At 44.6% G+C, this 19,100-nt stretch overlaps 1 protein-coding gene across 1 annotated transcript; it reads left to right on the top strand.

The window, feature by feature from the left end:
• Positions 1-6,417: 6,417 nt before the first annotated feature.
• LOC112241316 (4-hydroxyphenylpyruvate dioxygenase-like protein) lies at positions 6,418-15,608 on the top strand. The gene is given in 6 exon segments (XM_042314934.1): positions 6,418-6,927; positions 6,930-7,377; positions 7,768-7,934; positions 12,820-12,971; positions 14,117-14,253; positions 15,223-15,608. Coding segments are annotated over 6 exon segments (1,353 nt in total). The 5' UTR covers positions 6,418-6,671; the 3' UTR covers positions 15,416-15,608.
• The last annotated feature ends 3,492 nt before the right edge of the window (positions 15,609-19,100 follow it).

Raw genomic sequence — 19,100 nt, 5'->3', positions numbered from 1 at the left:
TGAAGATCCCGTGTGCAGTTGGTAGAGCGTTCAGGGTTGTGGGTTCAATTCCCACGGGGCCCAGTACGAAAAAATATATTTATATAATGAAAATGTATGCGCTCACGACTGTAAGTCGCTCTGGAAAAGAGCGTCTGCTAACTGACATAAATGTAGAAGAGAGAGGACGCGAGGATCAAGCAATTGATGTACTCCCCTTGCGTCATTTCTCCTCGCCACCTCAAAACCATTGGCTGAGAAGCTCAGAGGTCTCTCCTCTCGGAATGCCGAGCCATAAGAAAAAATCGCCTGTGTTTTTATTGGCTGCGACGAAGATAGAAGGGAAAGACGTTTTAATCTGACGGAAGGAGTAGTACCACTGATTCTTTGGTAGTACATAGATATTTTGGGGATGTTTTTCACCTTTCCCCCAGTCCCCATTCTGCGTTAAAGTGTTTGTTTTCACCCCACCCAGTAGGTGGCGGCAATACACATTTTTTTGGTTGTAGTCAGGCAGAGATGAAGAAGAAGATTGAGGGGGGGGAAATGCAAAGATCAATTCAATTCAATTCAAGGGCTTTATCATATAAGATAGTTAAGTGACCGCTCTAACGATGGAAATACATGTCCTCAAAGCAGGAAGGAAGGCAGGCAGGAGGCGAGATCAGGTGGGACGATTCTAGCCAATGAGAGTGCAGATACACAAAGGTGTGTAAAGTAATTAAGTAAATCAACTTTAAAGTAGTACTTAAGTATTTTTGGGGTGTATCTGTAATTTAATTTACTATTTATATTTTTTACAACTTTTACTTTCACTCCACTACATTCCTAAAGAAAATAATGTACTTTTTACTCCATACAATTTCCCTGACACTTAAAAAGTATTTGTTACATTTCAAATGCTCAGTCAGGACAGCAATATGGTTCAATTCACACACCTATCAATATAACATTGTCATCCCTACTGCCTCTGATCTGGCAGACTCACTAAATACAAAATACTGCGTTAGTAAATTATGTTTGGAGTGTTGGAGTGCCTGTCTGTCTAGTTTTCTTAATATCAGGAATTTGATGTGTAGCATTTACATTATCTTTGTACTTTTACTCCAATATAGAGTACTTTTACTCCAATATAGAGTACTTTTACTCCAATATAGAGTACTTTTACTCCAATATAGAGTACTTTTACTCCAATATAGAGTACTTTTACTCCAATATAGAGTACTTTTACTCCAATATAGAGTACTTTTACTCCAATATAGAGTACTTTTACTCCAATATAGAGTACTTTTACTCCATTATAGAGTACTTTTACTCCAATATAGAGTACTTTTACTCCAATATAGAGTACTTTTACTCCAATATAGAGTACTTGTACTCCAATATAGAGTACTTTTTCCACCGCTGTACCTAAGTACATTTAAAACCAGATACTTTTTTTGGGGACTTTTACTCAAGTAGTATTTTACTGGGTGACTTTCACTTTTACTTGAGTCATTTTCTATTAAGGTATCTTTACTTTTACTCCAGTATGACAGCTGGGTACTTTTTCCACCAGTGGGTACGTGTGTAAACGACAGTCACAACTAAGGCCTTTTATCAATTAGATCTGCTCACCTCCTGCTGGATACACATCGAGTATCCTCGATGAAAGGTGGCTACCGAGAAGGGGAGGACAATTTTCCATTTGCCTACGAATTTACACACTCCTCAACCACTCAAACACTTATCGGTTTCAGGATCACAGAGGAGAGAGGATGGAGGAGAGAGGACGGAGGACGGTCTTTTGCCCAAACTAGATAACCCCTAAATCATTTTTCTCAAAGTTGCCATAATGTCACGTGCAACCTAAACATTACAAAACCTTAATTAGATCGTATAATCCTCAGGTAATAATCCTCAGGTAATAATCCTCATGTAATTCGACACTCTCTTCTAGACCTCCATATAAAAAAGGGACTTAACTGGCACGGGCAGACAAATCTTCTCGCTTCGTCACTTCCTTTCTGGGAAAATGTCCATATTCTTGCAAGTTACATTTTTTCTAAAAGAACCACTGTGACACTTCAAAATGCTCAGCTGTTTAGATAAAAGAACCACTGTGACACTTCAAAATGCTCAGCTGTTTAGCTAAAAGAACCACTGTGACACTTCAAAATGCTCACCTGTTTAGCTATATATATATATATATATATATATATATATATATATATATATAAACAGCACCAGTCAAAAGTTTGAACACACCTACTCATTCAAAGGTTTTTCTTTTTTTAAATATATTTTCTACATTGTAGAATAATTGTGAAGACATCAAAAATATGAAATAACACATATGGAATCACGTAGTAACCAAAAAAAGTGTTAATCGAATCAAAATATATTTTATATTTATTTGAGATTCTTCAAAGTAGCCACCCTTTGTCTTGATGCCAGCTTTGCAACACTCTTGGCATTCTCTCAACCAGCTTCAGGAGATAATCACCTGGAATGCATTTCAATTAACAGGTGTGCCTTGTTAAACGTTCATTTGTGGACTTTCTTTCCTTCTTAATGCGTTTGAGCCAATCAGTTATGTTGTGACAAGGTAGGGGTGGTATACAGAAGATATCCCTATTTGGTAAAAGACCAAGTCCATATTATGGCAAGAACAGCTCAAATAATCAAAGAGAAACAACAGTCCATCATTACTTTAAGACATGAAGGCCAGTCAATATGGAACATTTCAAGAACTTTTAAAGTTTCTTCAAGTGCAGTCACAAAAACCATCAAGCGCTATGATGAAACTGTCTCTCATCACCGCCACAGGAAAGGAACACCCAGAGTTACCTTGGTTGTGAAGGATAAGTTCATTACAGATACCAGCCTCTGTAATTGCTGCCCAAATAAATGCTTCACAGAGTTCAAGTAACAGACATCTCAACATCAACTGTTCAGAGGAGACTGTGTGAATCAGGCCTTCATGTTCCAATTGCTGCAAAGAAACCGCTACTAAATAGGAGACCAATGAGAAGAAGAGACTTGCTTGGGCCAAGAAACACGAGCAATGAACATTAGACCGGTGGAAATCTGTCTTTTCGTCTGATGAGTCCAAATGTGAGATTTTTGTTCCAACCGCCGTGTCTTTGTGAGACACAGAGTAGGTGAACGGATGATCTCTGCATGTGTGGTTCCCACCGTGAAGCATGGAGGAGGAGGTGTGATGGTGCTATGCTGGTGACACTGTCTGTGATTGATTTAGAATTCAAGGCACACTTAACCAGCATGGCTACTACAGCATTCTGCAGCGATACGCCATCCCATCTGGTTTGCACTGTTTTGCATGTTATTTTGGCATTAATACGTGTCACATTTGCAAACAATGTAAAAAAAAAATGCATCATTGAGTTAATAAAGCCACATATGAACATGGTCTCTCGTTTGCTTTCTTGAGTAAGGCAGCTCCAAAATGCAGGTGTTTCAGCCAAGCTCAGTGCTTTCTGTGGTGGTGGGGCAGCGGGTGGAAAATACAGCGCATAGGGGTTGGTAATGTTCTCTAGTTGCGCCGTGATTGGCTCAGTGTTCTGTCACTCATAGGGACACTACGTCACCGCCAAATCCACAGGGAGAGCTCAAAAATTCAAGCCCCTTTGATGCTGCTATAGATTTACATTAGAAGTGCCCGTCCAAGAAGGCTCAAGGTCATTGGCCACAGATAAAATGATGTCAAATCACGTTATATCTACCGTAGCTTTGATTGGACTGATCATGTCAACATCATACTTTCAAAATCTTAGCTAGCAGTCATCATCCTGAATCAAGTCAACTATATACTGGCACATCCTTTTCAATCTTTGTCATATGAAGAGAAAGTCTAGATAAAACCTAATCGGTGCTCATCGGACATTGGACATAAACATTACACAACAAGTTTGAAATCACAAATTCAACATTGAGTGGTTTGGAAGGAATCCGTGGCTAACAGCAAGCGTTACAAAGCAATCACTAGCCTGCTATTCAGTGGAAAGGGTGTGTGGTCTAAGTCTGGGATTAAGAGTCTCTTTTCCAATCTTAAAAGGATAAACATTCACGTGCAACACCCATGGGCCAGAAAAGGTTGACTACATTGACCACGCTGTCAATCCAGTTTGACTTCTGCCGCATTCAAAACAACTGGAAACTCGGAACTGGGAAATCTCAGACTTTAGTGAGTTCAAGACAACTGGGAACTCTGAAAAAAACGAGCTCCCACTGTGAAAATACGATTTGGACGGTCATTCAAATCGGAAGTCCAAGTCGAGAACTCAAGCCTCCTTCTAGAACTCCGACCTGAAGATCACTGACGTCATAATAGAGTTCCCAGTTGTCTTGAAAGAACTATACATCCAGAGAATGCCAGACTTTGATGACAAGGTCCGATGGCAAAAAGAAGGGCCGCCGCGACCACCTTCCTGTAAAAGTGAACACAGCACAACAATTGGAGGATTGGAGGAATGAGGGAGAGAGTGAAGAGAAGAGAGGAGAGGAGGAGCGAGGGAGAGTGTGAAGAGAGGAGAAGAGGAACGAGAGATGAGAGGAGAAGAGGAATGAGGGAGAGAGTGAAGAGAAGAGAGGAGAGGAGGAGCGAGGGAGAGTGTGAAGAGAGGAGAAGAGGAACGAGAGATGAGAGGAGAAGAGGAATGAGGGAGAGTGTGAAGAGAGGAGATGAGGAACAAGAGATGAGAGGAGAGGAGGAACGAGGGGTGAGAGTGAAGAGAGGAGAGGAGAAGAAATGTGAGAGTGAATACAGACAGATGCCCTGTCCAAAATCAGTCCATTGAAGGGTGAAAGGGCTGTTTTAAAGGGCATAAAACCTTGACGGCTTTGTGGATTAATTAGTAGAATGGTTTTGGTTCAGTTTGAACTAAACATTTTCTCTTTCTCCCTCTGCTTTCCCAGGAAACACATCACATGACTAGACTAGGGACCTGCATGCTCCAAGAATGGGGTAGAGCTCTAGGGCTGTTTTGGGAGGAAGTGGTGGTCGAGATCCTGCCCAAATAGATGTGCAGGCATTGCATTGCATCAACCAATGGTTGCGTGCCACCTCATTGACTGTGCAGTTGGGCATCAGTTTACCATATTACAGTATATGATCTGGTCACTGGTCAGCTGATCTGTAACATACCTATCTAGGAGCTGTAAGATCTGATCACTGGTCAGCTGATATGTAACATACCTATCTAGGAGCTGTAAGATCTGATCACTGGTCAGCTGATATGTAACATACCTATCTAGGAGCTGTAAGATCTGATCACTGGTCAGCTGATATGTAACATACCTGTCTAGGAGCTGTAAGATCTGGTCACTGGTCAGCAACATACCTATCTAGGAGCTGTAAGATCTGGTCACTGGTCAGCTGATATGTAACATACCTATCTAGGAGCTGTAAGATCCTCTGGTCACTGGTCAGCTGATATGTAACATACCTATCTAGGAGCTGTAAGATCTGGTCACTGGTCAGCTGATCTGTAACATACCTACCTATCTAGGAGCTGTAAGATCTGGTCACTGGTCAGCTGATATGTAACATACCTATCTAGGAGCTGTAAGATCTGGTCACTGGTCAGCTGATATGTAACATACCTATCTAGGAGCTGTAAGATCTGGTCACTGGTCAGCTGATATGTAACATACCTATCTAGGAGCTGTAAGATCTGGTCACTGGTCAGCTGATATGTAACATACCTGTCTAGGAGCTGTAAGATTTTATATTTGCTTTATTTAGTATAATAACCTTTATTTAACCTTTATTTAACCAGGCAAGTCAGTTAAGAACAAATTCTTATTTTCAATGACGGCCTAGGAACAGTGGGTTAACTGCCTGTTAAGTAGTAGTAGTAATGTAGTCGGGGGTTTGAACTTGCAACCTTCCAGTTACTAGTCCAACACTCTAACCACTAGGCTAATATCCTCACCCTGGATGAGTAGTTCATATAAATGAGTATAATATTATGACATTAAATACAAAGTATAATGTTAATATAATAGTATAATATTAGTATGATATGAATATATTCATTATATAATGTTAGTATAATATTAATATATTCATTATATAATGTTAGTATAATATTAATATATTCATTTTATAATGTTAGTATAATATGAATATATTCATTATATAATGTTAGTATGTTCATATAATAGGACACCACTAGAATTATATTAATTCCAATTGGACAATGCAGCAGTTTAAGAAATACACAACCAACATTTTTAATTTTTCGTAGGTTTTGTTTCCGTCATTAAATCCTTGCGCAAGACAAATGGTCTACATCAGTGGTTCGTCTCCAGTTTGTTAATGCTAAGTACTAACTAGTCAGTTATCTTAACTATTCATGCATAACAATGAGTTCAACGTTTGAATAATTTGTTATTTTTATATACATCCAGATGTCACCACGAATCAGAGATGGGAAGCTGGGGGGCCCAGGGGACGTTCGAACGGACTGGACCAAATGTCATTGGCTGGGAGAGAGACTGACAGATGTAATGCCCAACGGAAGTGACACTCGCCTGGCCCAGTCAGACACACAGTGATTGGTTCTTTTTATTTAAACTGGGGTTATTTATATTTAGCATTGTATCAGCCCTAATTGTCAAACTGGATCCTGTTATAAAATATTTTACTTTTCGGTGACACACACGCGCCAGCCTACCATCATAACAAGATGGCAGCCTCCTTGAGCCGGTTGCACCACATTTCACTTCACGTTACAAACGTGGATAAAATAGCGTATGAACTTGTTTCTAAATTTAAGTTTAATTTATTTGTTGCGAGGTTGACGGAGAAGTCAAAACAGTTGGCTTTCAGGAAAGGAGCGGCAGTTTTCGTCGTCAATGAAAGACCATTGAATGGAGTAACACTATCGAGCAAGAGAGGGATTTCTCCTTCAGAACGGAACCGGGATGGACGAACAACATTCAAACCGGGATAAAGAACGACAAGGATCCGAAATGTCTCTACGATGTCAACCCACACTATTCCGTCGACACCGCGTCTAACGTCTGTTTCGAAGTAGAAAACGTGGAAAGGTCATTCAAGTCCCTTCGCAACCTTGGCTGCGATTTCTTGGTGCCTCCGACAGAGGTGTGTGACGAGAAAGGGATTGTCACCTATTCAGTCGTCAAATCAATCATGGGAAATGTCAACCACACGCTCATTGACACGAGTAAATACAAGGGGAGTTTCTTACCCGGGTTTCAGGAGGTTGAAAACGTGACGGAAAACGGCACACCGGTGTCTAAGAGTACGGAGTCTTCTTGTCCAGTCACTCATTTTGATCACATCACCTATGCTTGTCCGAGACGGTGCACACCGCAAGTGATGAGCTGGTATGAGAGGCACTTTGGCTTCCACAGGTTCTTCATTGACAGGTTAAGTGGCTTTAAAAAAAAATGTATGTAATGATTCTGCAATTTGAAAATAATGAATTGTTAGATGATGATTATTGATCATGTGATATGAATGGAAGTTTATTGTGAGTATAGAACATTTTTTGTTTGGGTTGGGCACCAGACCTGTTAGACTCTGTGCCATAAGCCAAACATGTGGAATGATAGCACAAACTGGGTTTGGTACCCAGGCTACGCTATAAGGATAAACTCTATAATTAGGCATTTTAATACTGATTAAATAGCATGTCTATGGGATTAACAATGAAGACAAATAGATGCTCTTTCTGTAAGTGTTGGGGTTTTTTTCCATCTTTTTACAAATGTCTCACCTGGGACAATAAATAAATGGATTCTGTCTGTTTCCCTTAGTAATGAGGATGTGGATGAGGGCTATGTTCTGAACACGGAGGGCATTGGACTGCGTCTCACAGCCATGGAGTACTGGAAATGCAGCCAAACCGGAATCAAGCTTCCCTTCACAGATGACAAGCAACCGGACTGCAAGTTTGTCATCGCGGAGTCGCTGCCTGACCAAGGTCATCACTTTCAGAGAGTTATACCGCTCATTTCTTAAAATGTTTTTCCGTGCTTCCTCAAATCCTCTCTTCTCCTCTTTCTCACCTATTTTGGAAGGTCAAAGGTCCCTCATATTTAATAGGATTTGAGGAGGTTAGGAGTAGAGTTTTGGAATTGTTAGTTAGATGTTCGTTATTACTGCATTGTCGGAACTAGAAGCACAAGCATTTCGCTACACTCGCATTAACATCTGCTAACCATGTGTATGTGACAAATAAAATTTGATTTGATTTAGAGGTTGACATGGGAATGAAAATTGAGTTAAATTCAATATGTGGTTGTATTGCCTAATTTTAGTTAAATGTTCTGACTGAAGTTCTAAGTCTCTCTGGATGAGAATCTATTCTAAATGACTTAAATAGATGGATGAGGGCTGGAGGATGAGGACAGCGCCCCCTGCAGGATGGTCTGTTCACTACTAGTGTGACTCTGTAGCCTACATCTGAGCACTGTGCATGTTTTTCAACAGATTAACATTTACAACGTCAACCTAAATAAATACAAGAACCCCTAAAGTGGCAGTACAGCACAAGTTGGGGGGGTTTAGCTATGCTGCTTCAGGCTGCTTGGGCTTGATGGTAAAGTTGTTGGGGGTTTAGCTATGCTGCTTCAGGCTGCTTGGGCTTGATGGTAAAGTTGTCGGGGGTTTAGCTATGCTGCTTCAGGCTGCTTGGGCTTGATGGTAAAGTTGTCGGGGGTTTAGCTATGCCGCTTGTCCAGCTCTCCTGTTGGTAGACTATTTGATTAAACCTCAGCATTTAAAAAAAGTCGTGTTTTCTGAGTTGTCTTTGACAACAAAGGCTTGGCTGTGATGTTAGTGATGGGACCTTGGCTGTAATGTTAGTGATGGGACCTTGGCTGTAATGTTAGTGATGGGTCCTTGGCTGTGATGTTAGTGATGGGTCCTTGGCTGTAATGTTAGTGATGGGACCTTGGCTGTAATGTTAGTGATGGGACCTTGGCTGTGATGTTAGTGATGGGACCTTGGCTGTGATGTTAGTGATGGGACCTTGGCTGTGATGTTAGTGATGGGACCTTGGCTGTGATGTTAGTGATGGGACCTTGGCTGTGATGTTAGTGATGGGACCTTGGCTGTATGTTAGTGATGGGTCCTTGGCTGTGATGTTAGTGATGGGTCCTTGGCTGTAATGTTAGTGATGGGTCCTTGGCTGTAATGTTAGTGATGGGATGGGTCCTTGGCTGTGATGATGGGTCCTTGGCTGTGATGTTAGTGATGGGTCCTTGGCTGTAATGTTAGTGATGGGTCCTTGGCTGTAATGTTAGTGATGGGTCCTGTGGCTGTAATGTTATGGGTCCTTGATGGGTCCTTGGCTGTAATGTTAGCGATGGGTCCTTGGCTGTAATGTTAGCGATGGGTCCTTGGCTGTAATGTTAGCGATGGGTCCTTGGCTGTAATGTTAGCGATGGGTCCTTGGCTGTAATGTTAGCGATGGGACCTTGGCTGTAATGTTAGTGATGGGTCCTTGGCTGTAATGTTAGTGATGGGTCCTTGGCTGTAATGTTAGTGATGGGTCATTGGCTGTAATGTTAGTGATGGGTCATTGGCTGTAATGTTAGTGATGGGTCCTTGGCTGTAATGTTAGTGATGGGTCCTTGGCTGTAATGTTAGTGATGGGTCCTTGGCTGTAATGTTAGCGATGGGTCCTTGGCTGTAATGTTAGCGATGGGTCCTTGGCTGTAATGTTAGCGATGGGTCCTTGGTCCTTGGCTGTAATGTTAGTGATGGGTCCTTGGCTGTGATGGGTCCTTGGCTGTGATGTTAGTGATGGGTCCTTGGCTGTGATGGGTCCTTGGCTGTGATGTTAGTGATGGGTCCTTGGCTGTGATGGGTCCTTGGCTGTGATGTTAGTGATGGGTCCTTGGCTGTAATGTTAGTGATGGGTCCTTGGCTGTAATGTTAGTGATGGGTCCTTGGCTGTGATGGGTCCTTGGCTGTAATGTTAGTGATGGGTCCTTGGCTGTAATGTTAGTGATGGGTCCTTGGCTGTAATGTTAGTGATGGGTCCTTGGCTGTAATGTTAGTGATGGGTCCTAGGCTGATGTTAGGGGTCCTTGGCTGTGATGTTAGTGATGGGTCCTTGGCTGTGATGTTAGTGATGGGTCCTTGGCTGTGATGTTAGGCTGATGGGATCCTTGGCTGTGATGGGTCCTTGGCTGTGATGTTAGTGATGGGTCCTTGGCTGTAATGTTAGTGATGGGTCCTTGGCTGTGATGGGTCCTTGGCTGTAATGTTAGTGATGGGTCCTTGGCTGTAATGTTAGTGATGGGTCCTTGGCTGTGATGGGTCCTTGGCTGTGTTAGTGATGGGTGTTAATGTTAGATGGGTCCTTGGCTGTAATGTTAGTGATGGGTCCTTGGCTGTAATGTTAGTGATGGGTCCTTGGCTGTAATGTTAGTGATGGGTCCTTGGCTGTAATGTTAGCGATGGGTCCTTGGCTGTAATGTTAGCGATGGGTCCTTGGCTGTAATGTTAGTGATGGGTCCTTGGCTGTGATGGGTCCTTGGCTGTAATGTTAGCGATGGGTCCTTGGCTGTAATGTTAGTGATGGGTCCTTGGCTGTATGGGTCCTTGGCTGTAATGTTAGTGATGGGTCCTTGGCTGTATGGGATCCTTGGCTGTAATGTTAGTGATGGGTCCTTGGCTGTAATGTTAGTGATGGGTCCTTGGCTGTAATGTTATGGGTCCTTGGCTGTAATGTTAGTGATGGGTCCTTGGCTGTAATGTTAGTGATGGGTCCTTGGCTGTGATGGGTCCTTGGCTGTAATGTTAGTGATGGGTCCTTGGCTGTGATGGGTCCTTGGCTGTAATGTTAGTGATGGGTCCTTGGCTGTGATGGGTCCTTGGCTGTGATGTTAGTGATGGGTCCTTGGCTGTAATGTTAGTGATGGGTCCTTGGCTGTAATGTTAGTGATGGGTCCTTGGCTGTAATGTTAGTTAGATGGGTCCTTGGCTGTAATGTTAGTGATGGGTCCTTGGCTGTGATGGGTCCTTGGCTGTAATGTTAGTGATGGGTCCTTGGCTGTGATGGGGTCCTTGGCTGTGATGTTAGTGATGGATCCTTGGCTGTAATGTTAGTGATGGGTCCTTGGCTGTAATGTTAGTGATGGGTCCTTGGCTGTAATGTCCTTGGCTGTAATGTTAGTCCTTGGCTGTGATGGGTCCTTGGCTGTAATGTTAGTGATGGGTCCTTGGCTGTGATGGGTCCTTGGCTGTAATGTTAGTGATGGGTCCTTGGCTGTGATGTTAGTGATGGGTCCTTGGCTGTGATGGGTCCTTGGCTGTGATGTTAGTGATGGGTCCTTGGCTGTGATGGGTCCTTGGCTGTAATGTTAGTGATGGGTCCTTGGCTGTAATGTTAGTGATGGGTCCTTGGCTGTAATGTTAGTGATGGGTCCTTGGCTGTGATGTTAGGATGGGATGGGTCCTTGGCTGTAATGTTAGTGATGGGTCCTTGGCTGTAATGTTAGTGATGGGTCCTTGGCTGTAATGTTAGTGATGGGTCCTTGGCTGTAATGTTAGTGATGGGTCCTTGGCTGTAATGTTAGTGATGGGACCTTGGCTGTAATGTTAGTGATGGGTAATGTTAGTGATGGGACCTTGGCTGTAATGTTAGTGATGGGACCTTGGCTGTAATGTTAGTGATGGCTGTAATGTTAGTGATGGGACCTTGGCTGTAATGTTAGTGATGGGTCCTTGGCTGTAATGTTAGTGATGGGTCCTTGGCTGTATTGTGTGATGGGTCCTTGGCTGTATTGTTAGTGATGGGTCCTTGGCTGTATTGTTAGTGATGGGTCCTTGGCTGTATGATGTTAGTGATGGGTCCTTGGCTGTGATGGGTCCTTGGCTGTGATGTTTGTGATGGGTCCTTGGCTGTGATGTTAGTGATGGGTCCTTGGCTGTGATGGGTCCTTGGCTGTGATGTTAGTGATGGGTCCTTGGCTGTGATGGGACCTTGGCTGTAATGTAGTGATGGGTCCTTGGCTGTAATGATAGTGATGGGTCCTTGGCTGTATGTTAGTGATGGGTCCTTGTAATGTTAGTGATGGGTCCTGTGATGGGTCCTTGGCTGTGATGTTAGTGATGGGTCCTTGGCTGTGATGGGACCTTGGCTGTAATGTTAGTGATGGGTCCTTGGCTGTAATGATAGTGATGGGTCCTTGGCTGTAATGATAGTGATGGGTCCTTGGCTGTAATGATAGTGATGGGTCCTTGGCTGTGATGATAGTGATGGGTCCTTGGCTGTGATGATAGTGATGGGTCCTTGGCTGTGATGATAGTGATGGGTCCTTGGCTGTAATGATAGTGATGGGTCCTTGGCAGTGATGGGTCCTTGGCTGTGATGGGACCTTGGCTGCAACAAGACCTTGTTATTCCTCCATTTAAGACTTCATAATGTAGCCTGGTAATGTCGGTTAGCATCTGAAGTAACCTAATGACTGACGCCAGAGTGAGCCGAGGGGGAAATGACCTTTTATTTTCTTTACTCAAATTGCTACACTGTTGTTTTGAAGAAATGCTCCACACATGACATAAATCTGCACCTAAAAACTCAGTTTATAACTATTAGTATAGACTGTTGATCCTGTCCCGAGATGGACTCTAGAACTTCACTCCCATTCCTACCAGAACCGGGTGGGACCGGTAACATCCTGCGGGTGTCCTGTTTCCGGTGTCAACCTCTAGTTAGGAGAGACGGTGTGAGGAATAGATGGCTTGAGAGAAAGAGCCAATGCATTTACCCATGACCAATTTTCATTATAATGAATTACCACCTGCCGAGACCTGAATCTTGTCTATCTCGGTCTGAATGGTGTCTGTTTCAGGCAGGAACCAGGTGGACACCTTTCTGGAGCAGCACGGAGGCCCAGGGATCCAGCACATTGGATTGTACACACAGGACATAGTGTCCACAGCACAGACCATGGGCCAGGCAGGAGTCCACTTCTTCTCTCCTCCTCCTGCCTACTACACGGAGGTTTGTCTCACTCAGTCACCATGGCACCCAATGGCTCATCCCAAATGGAAAGACCTAGAGGATTTGATTGGCATAAGCAATATGGTGAAACTTCCACTTAGCCAATCAGAGAGCAGGGTGGAGCTACTACCATATTGATTGCACCTAATAATTATACATTTATTTAACTTTTTATAGCACTTTTCATAATCTACAATCTCCTTCACTCATGTCCGTCCGCCCGTCTCTCACGCATGTCCGCCCGCCCGTCTCTCACGCATGTCCGCCCGCCCGTCTCTCACGCATGTCCGCCCGCCCGTCTCTCACGCATGTCCGCCCGCCCCGTCTCTCACGCATGTCCGCCCGCCCGTCTCTCACGCATGTCCGCCCGCCCGTCTCTCACGCATGTCCGCCCGCCCGTCTCTCACGCATGTCCGCCCGCCCGTCTCTCACGCATGTCCGCCCGCCCGTCTCTCACGCATGTCCGCCCGCCCGTCTCTCACGCATGTCCGCCCGCCCGTCTCTCACGCATGTCCGCCCGCCCGTCTCTCACTCATGTCCGTCCGCCCGTCTCTCACTCATGTCCGTCCGCCCGTCTCTCACTCATGTCCGTCCGTCTCTCACTTGTGACTGAAACAGGTGTGTGAGATGCCCCAATGCATTGTGGTTCCAGTACATGTATCATTTAAAGGAACCCAAACCGTCCTCTGTAGCTCTACATGCGTCTACAAGTTGTTTACCGGAAGTGGGAAGTTGTAGCGTGATTGAACACGACAGGAAGTTGTTTACCGGAAGTGGGAAGTTGTAGCGTGATTGAACACGACAGGAAGTTGTTTACCGGAAGTGGGAAGTTGTAGCGTGATTGAACACGACAGGAAGTTGTTTACCGGAAGTGGGAAGTTGTAGCGTGATTGAACACGACAGGAAGTTGTTTACCGGAAGTGGGAAGTTGTAGCGTGATTGAACACTGTTAGTGTTGTTGGTTGATTTCCTCTCCACTACGTTGAGGACGCATCCCAGGTCTTACAGCTCCTTGGGAGACACCCAGTGTCCTTTTACTGACTGAGGCTCCTTATGTCTACTACCACTGTGTCTGTCCTGTGGCAGGAAGTCGAACTACCACTGTGCTCGTGTGCTCGTTGACCCCTGTGTCTGTCCTGTGGCAGGTGGGTAAGCAGCAGGAGATGGAGGACGCAGGTTACGACCCCCAGATGCTGTCTCAGCACAGCATCCTCCTGGACACAGACCTGCGCCAGGTCCAGACTGACCCGTCCTGTCAGACTACGGACACGCAGAAGAAAAGGTACCAGATTCATTAGCCTGTAGGTATCAAATGCTAGTGTTCCTTAAAGACTGTTGTGGGTTTTCAATACAGTACTTTATTTCAGCTCTGAGACCGCAGTATGTCTACTGCTCTGCTTCATCACAACACAGAGTGTAGAGGTCAGCGTGTAGAGGTCAGCGTGTAGAGGTCAGCGTGTAGAGGTCAGCGTGTAGAGGTCAGCGTGTAGAGGTCAGCGTGTAGAGGTCAGCGTGTAGAGGTCAGCGTGTAGAGGTCAGCGTGTAGAGGTCAGCGTGTAGAGGTCAGCGTGTAGAGGTCAGCAGTGTAGGTCAGGTCAGCGTGTAGAGGTCAGCGTGTAGAGGTCAGCGTGTAGAGGTCAGCGTGTAGAGGTCAGCGTGTAGAGGTTGGTCAGTCAGAGTATAAATGTTTTCTAATGATGATCAGAAACCACCTTCAAGGAAGTGAGACACCCAGTGTCCTTTTACTGACTGACTGAGGTCGAAGCTACCCGATATATCTAACCTATGTTTTCCTCTCTTCTCATTCCCTCTAAACAGATACCTGCTCCAGACGTTGACCAAGCCCATCTTCTCATTCCCTCTAAACAGATACCTGCTCCAGGCGTTCACCAAGCCCATCTTCTCATTCCCTCTAAACAGAGACCTGCTCCAGACGTTCACCCATCATCTCATTCCCTCTAAACAGATACCTGCTCCAGACGTTGACCCATCTTCTCATTCCCTCTTCTCAAACAGATACCTGCTCCAGACGTTCACCCATCTTCTCATTCCCTCTTAAACAGATACCTGCTCCAGACGTTCACCCATCTTCTCATTCCCTCTTAAACAGATACCTGCTCCAGACGTTCACCCATCTTCTCATTCCCTCTTAAACAGATACCTGCTCCAGACGTTCACCCATCTTCTCATTCCCTCTTAAACAGATACCTGCTCCAGACGTTCACCCATCTTCTCATTCCCTCTTAAACAGATACCTGCTCCAGGTGTTCACCAAGCCCATCTTCTCAGAGGACACCTTCTTCCTGGAGCTGATAGAGAGGAGAGGTGCGTCAGGGTTCGGAGAGGGGAACATCCAAGCCCTGTGGAGGTCTGTCCAGGCATACATGGACGCAGAGAGGGCAGAGACTGAGGCACAAGGAGAGAACACGATTCACAGAACATAACCCCAGAACCGAAGCACTGCCACAACGTGTAACATTTTACAGCGAACTCTGCAGCGAACTCCTTCCTCTGCTACTCTTTCGTCTGTGTGAGGCTAAAATACATGGACTTTCCCGGGGAAGCTGTGGAGCGCCGGGGAAGGGGAAGCTGTGGAGCGCCGGGGAAGGGGAAGCTGTGGAGGGAAGGGGAAGCGCTGTGGAGGGAAGGGGAAGCTGGGGAAGGGGAAGCTGTGGAGCGCCGGGGAAGGGGAAGCTGTGGAGCGCTGGGGAAGCATTGAATGATTGTGTTTATGAGTCTGTTATTAAATGTGTATGTTTAATGATTTTTCATTAAATCATGTATGACTACAAATAAAAAACATTGGCCTATATAAATGAATTCATGTGGGCAGAATATTATACCCCAAGTCTACAGTTCTGGTCAGAGGTTGAGTTTTCTTTAGTTTTACTATGTTCTACGTTGTAGAATAATAGTGAAGACATCACAACTATAAAATAACACATATGGAATCATGTAGTAACCAACAAAAAGTGTTAAACAACATGAAAATATATTTTAGATTCTTCAAAGGAGCCTCCATTTGCTTTTACAGTTTTCCACACTCTTGGCGTTCACTCAACCAGATTCATGAGGATCTCTTGTCCAATCGTCTTGAAGGAGGTCTTTGGTGGTGGAAAACCAGCTAGTTGCTGCTCCCATTCTCATTTCACCTCTTCGCTGCTGTCGTTGCGATGCCTCAGTGAACTTCCAACCGGTGGGTTATAGGGCTGTTACGGTGACCAAATTACCTCCACACCGGCGGTCAAGTTCAACATGACCGTTTAGCTGATGGTCATTAGTAGCCTACCAAACTTGCTAACTGTGGTACTCAGCATTCTGTCTCTAATCTCTCTGACATCAATTCTAATCAAACATTAAAGTTCATGTTGCGCAAGATTTTTATAGGCTATGCAATTGTGTGAGAACAGAGTGATGGCCTCTACTAAAAAGAGGAGGATGCCATCAGCTTTCTATAGGCTAGGCCTACTATATTTATTCCTCAACTTTCCTAATATTAAGCACATTGCTTCTCTTTATAACAGGAGTATTGCCTACCTGGCTGGCATGAAAATTAACCATGGGAAAAGGGTCCTCCATTCGCTAGTTAAGTGCCAGATGACATGTATTTTAATATCTAATTTCACATGATCATGGCTCACATCAACACCATCATGCCGGAAACCCGAGACCCACTCCAATTCGCATACCGCCCCAACAGATCCACACGGATGATGCAATCTGAATCGCACTCCACACTGCCCTTGCTTCAGGTCCTGAGCTACATTTAGATTTGGGTATGTCATTTTAGGCAAAAATGGAATCCAAAAGGGTACGATCCTTGGGTAAGCACACCTAATACCTGTTGTATTTGGCGCATGTGACAAATAACATTTGATTTGAGAGTGCAGACACAACAGGGACATGTTACACGGCAAATTAGTCAATATTATCTATATCTGCAAAGTCTTTTAACTTAAAAAAATGATACTATTTTATCTAGTTACCCGATGAACTCATGATTCCATTTGTATGTCTTTACATGAAGGAAGCTACAGGTAGTTTCGCTCTCCAATGTTCACAAGCCTCACAACAATGACAGGAAGTCTACCGGGACAGAGAAGGCAGAGACACAACAAGGACAGGAAGTCTACCGGTACAGAGACACAACAATGACAGGAAGTCTACCGGGACAGAGACACAACAATGACAGGAAGTCTACCGGTACAGAGAAGGCAGGGACACAACAAGGACAGGAAGTCTACCGGTACAGAGAAGGCAGGGACACAACAAGGACAGGAAGTCTAACGGTACAGAGAAGGCAGGGACACAACAATGACAGGAAGTCTACCGGGACAGAGAAGGCAGAGACACAACAAGGACAGGAAGTCTACCGGGACAGAGAAGGCAGAGACACAACAAGGACAGGAAGTCTACCGGGACAGAGAAGGCAGAGACACAACAAGGACAGGAAGTCTACCGGGACAGAGAAGGCAGGGACACAACAAGGACAGGAAGTCTACCGGGACAGAGACACAACAAGGACAGGAAGTCTACCGGTACAGAGAAGGCAGGGACACAACAAGGACAGGAAGTCTACCGGTACAGAGAAGGCAGGGACACAACAAGGACAGGAAGTCTACCGGTACAGAGACACAACAAGGACAGGAAGTCTACAAGGACAGGAAGGATCTGGACAGTTCCTGGATGCTGAAAATATCCCAGTTCTTCCATGGCCTGCATGCCCACCAGACATGTTACCCATTGAGCATGTTTGGGATGCTCTGGATCGACGTGTATGACAGCATCTTCCAGTATCCAGCAACTTCGGACAGCCGTTAAAGAGGACTGGGACAACATTCTGTACATTCTGGGAAACTACACTTCTGGACAACACACTGAATATTACTATCAAGCATAGACACTACACTTCTGGACAACACACTGAATATTACTGTCAAGCATAGACACTACACTTCTGGACAACACACTGAATATTACTATCAAGCATAGACACTACACTTCTGGACAACACACTGAATATTACTGTCAAGCATAGACACTACACTTCTGGACAACACACTGAATATTACTGTCAAGCATAGACACTACACTTCTGGACAACACACTGAATATTACTGTCAAGCATAGACACTACACTTCTGTACAACACACTGAATATTACACTTTGTTTTACAACACACTGACTATTACTGTCAACATTGACAACACACTGAATATTACTATCAAGCATAGACACTACACTTCTGTACAACACACTGACTATTACTGTCAAGCATAGACACTACACTTCTGTACAACACACTGAATATTACTATCAAGCATAGACACTACACTTCTGGACAACACACTGAATGTTACTGTCAAGCATAGACACTACACTTCTTCTGTACACTTTGTTTTACACAACCAACAACATTGATGGGCATTGCTCCAGAACCCCCCTCCCGTTGACACGCTGTCCCATCCCCCAAAATGGCCTCCACCTCTACTCCTGAGTCATGGGCACCCAGAGCCAAAGACAAGGCCCAATCCCAGATGGACTCCTATGTCCTGTGGTCCTTTGCCCCCCTCCCAATTATTACATTATCCTGGAGGGGCGTTAAGGTTGAATGATCTCATCTCTCTGCTATGAGCTGTGGATGAACTAAATGTCTGACCGGTGGTTGTGTCAATAACTGGGTATCTATGGCGACCAGATGGTCCTTTCATGTTTTTCTGGTCTCATATTAGTTTCCAAAGGTCACCCTGTATTCCCTATGTAGTGCACTACTTTTGACCAGGGCTCATAGGGCTCTGGTGAAAAGTAGTGCACTACGTAGGGAATAGGGTGCCATTTGGGAAGACACCTCTGTTGAACTGGGCTCCCGAGTGGCGCAGAGGTCTAAGACACTGCATCTCAGTGCAATTGGCGTCACTACAGTCCCTGGTTCGAATTCAGGCTGAATCACATACGGCTGTGATTGGGAGTCCCGGGCCAAACCCAGTGTTGTCCGGGTTTGGCTGAGGTAAGCCGTCATTGTAAATAAGCATTTGTTTCTTAACTGACTTGCTTAGTGAAATAAAGGTTAAATAATAAAAATAATCACCTGCTTGGATTTGGTCAACTGTTTCCATGACAACAGTCGG

This window comes from Oncorhynchus tshawytscha, unplaced genomic scaffold (assembly GCF_018296145.1).
Source record: "Oncorhynchus tshawytscha isolate Ot180627B unplaced genomic scaffold, Otsh_v2.0 Un_contig_11611_pilon_pilon, whole genome shotgun sequence".
In the NCBI taxonomy this organism is placed as follows: Eukaryota; Metazoa; Chordata; class Actinopteri; order Salmoniformes; family Salmonidae; genus Oncorhynchus; species Oncorhynchus tshawytscha.
Note: the sequence above shows the minus strand (reverse complement) of the source record. Positions and strands in the feature narration are given on the sequence as shown.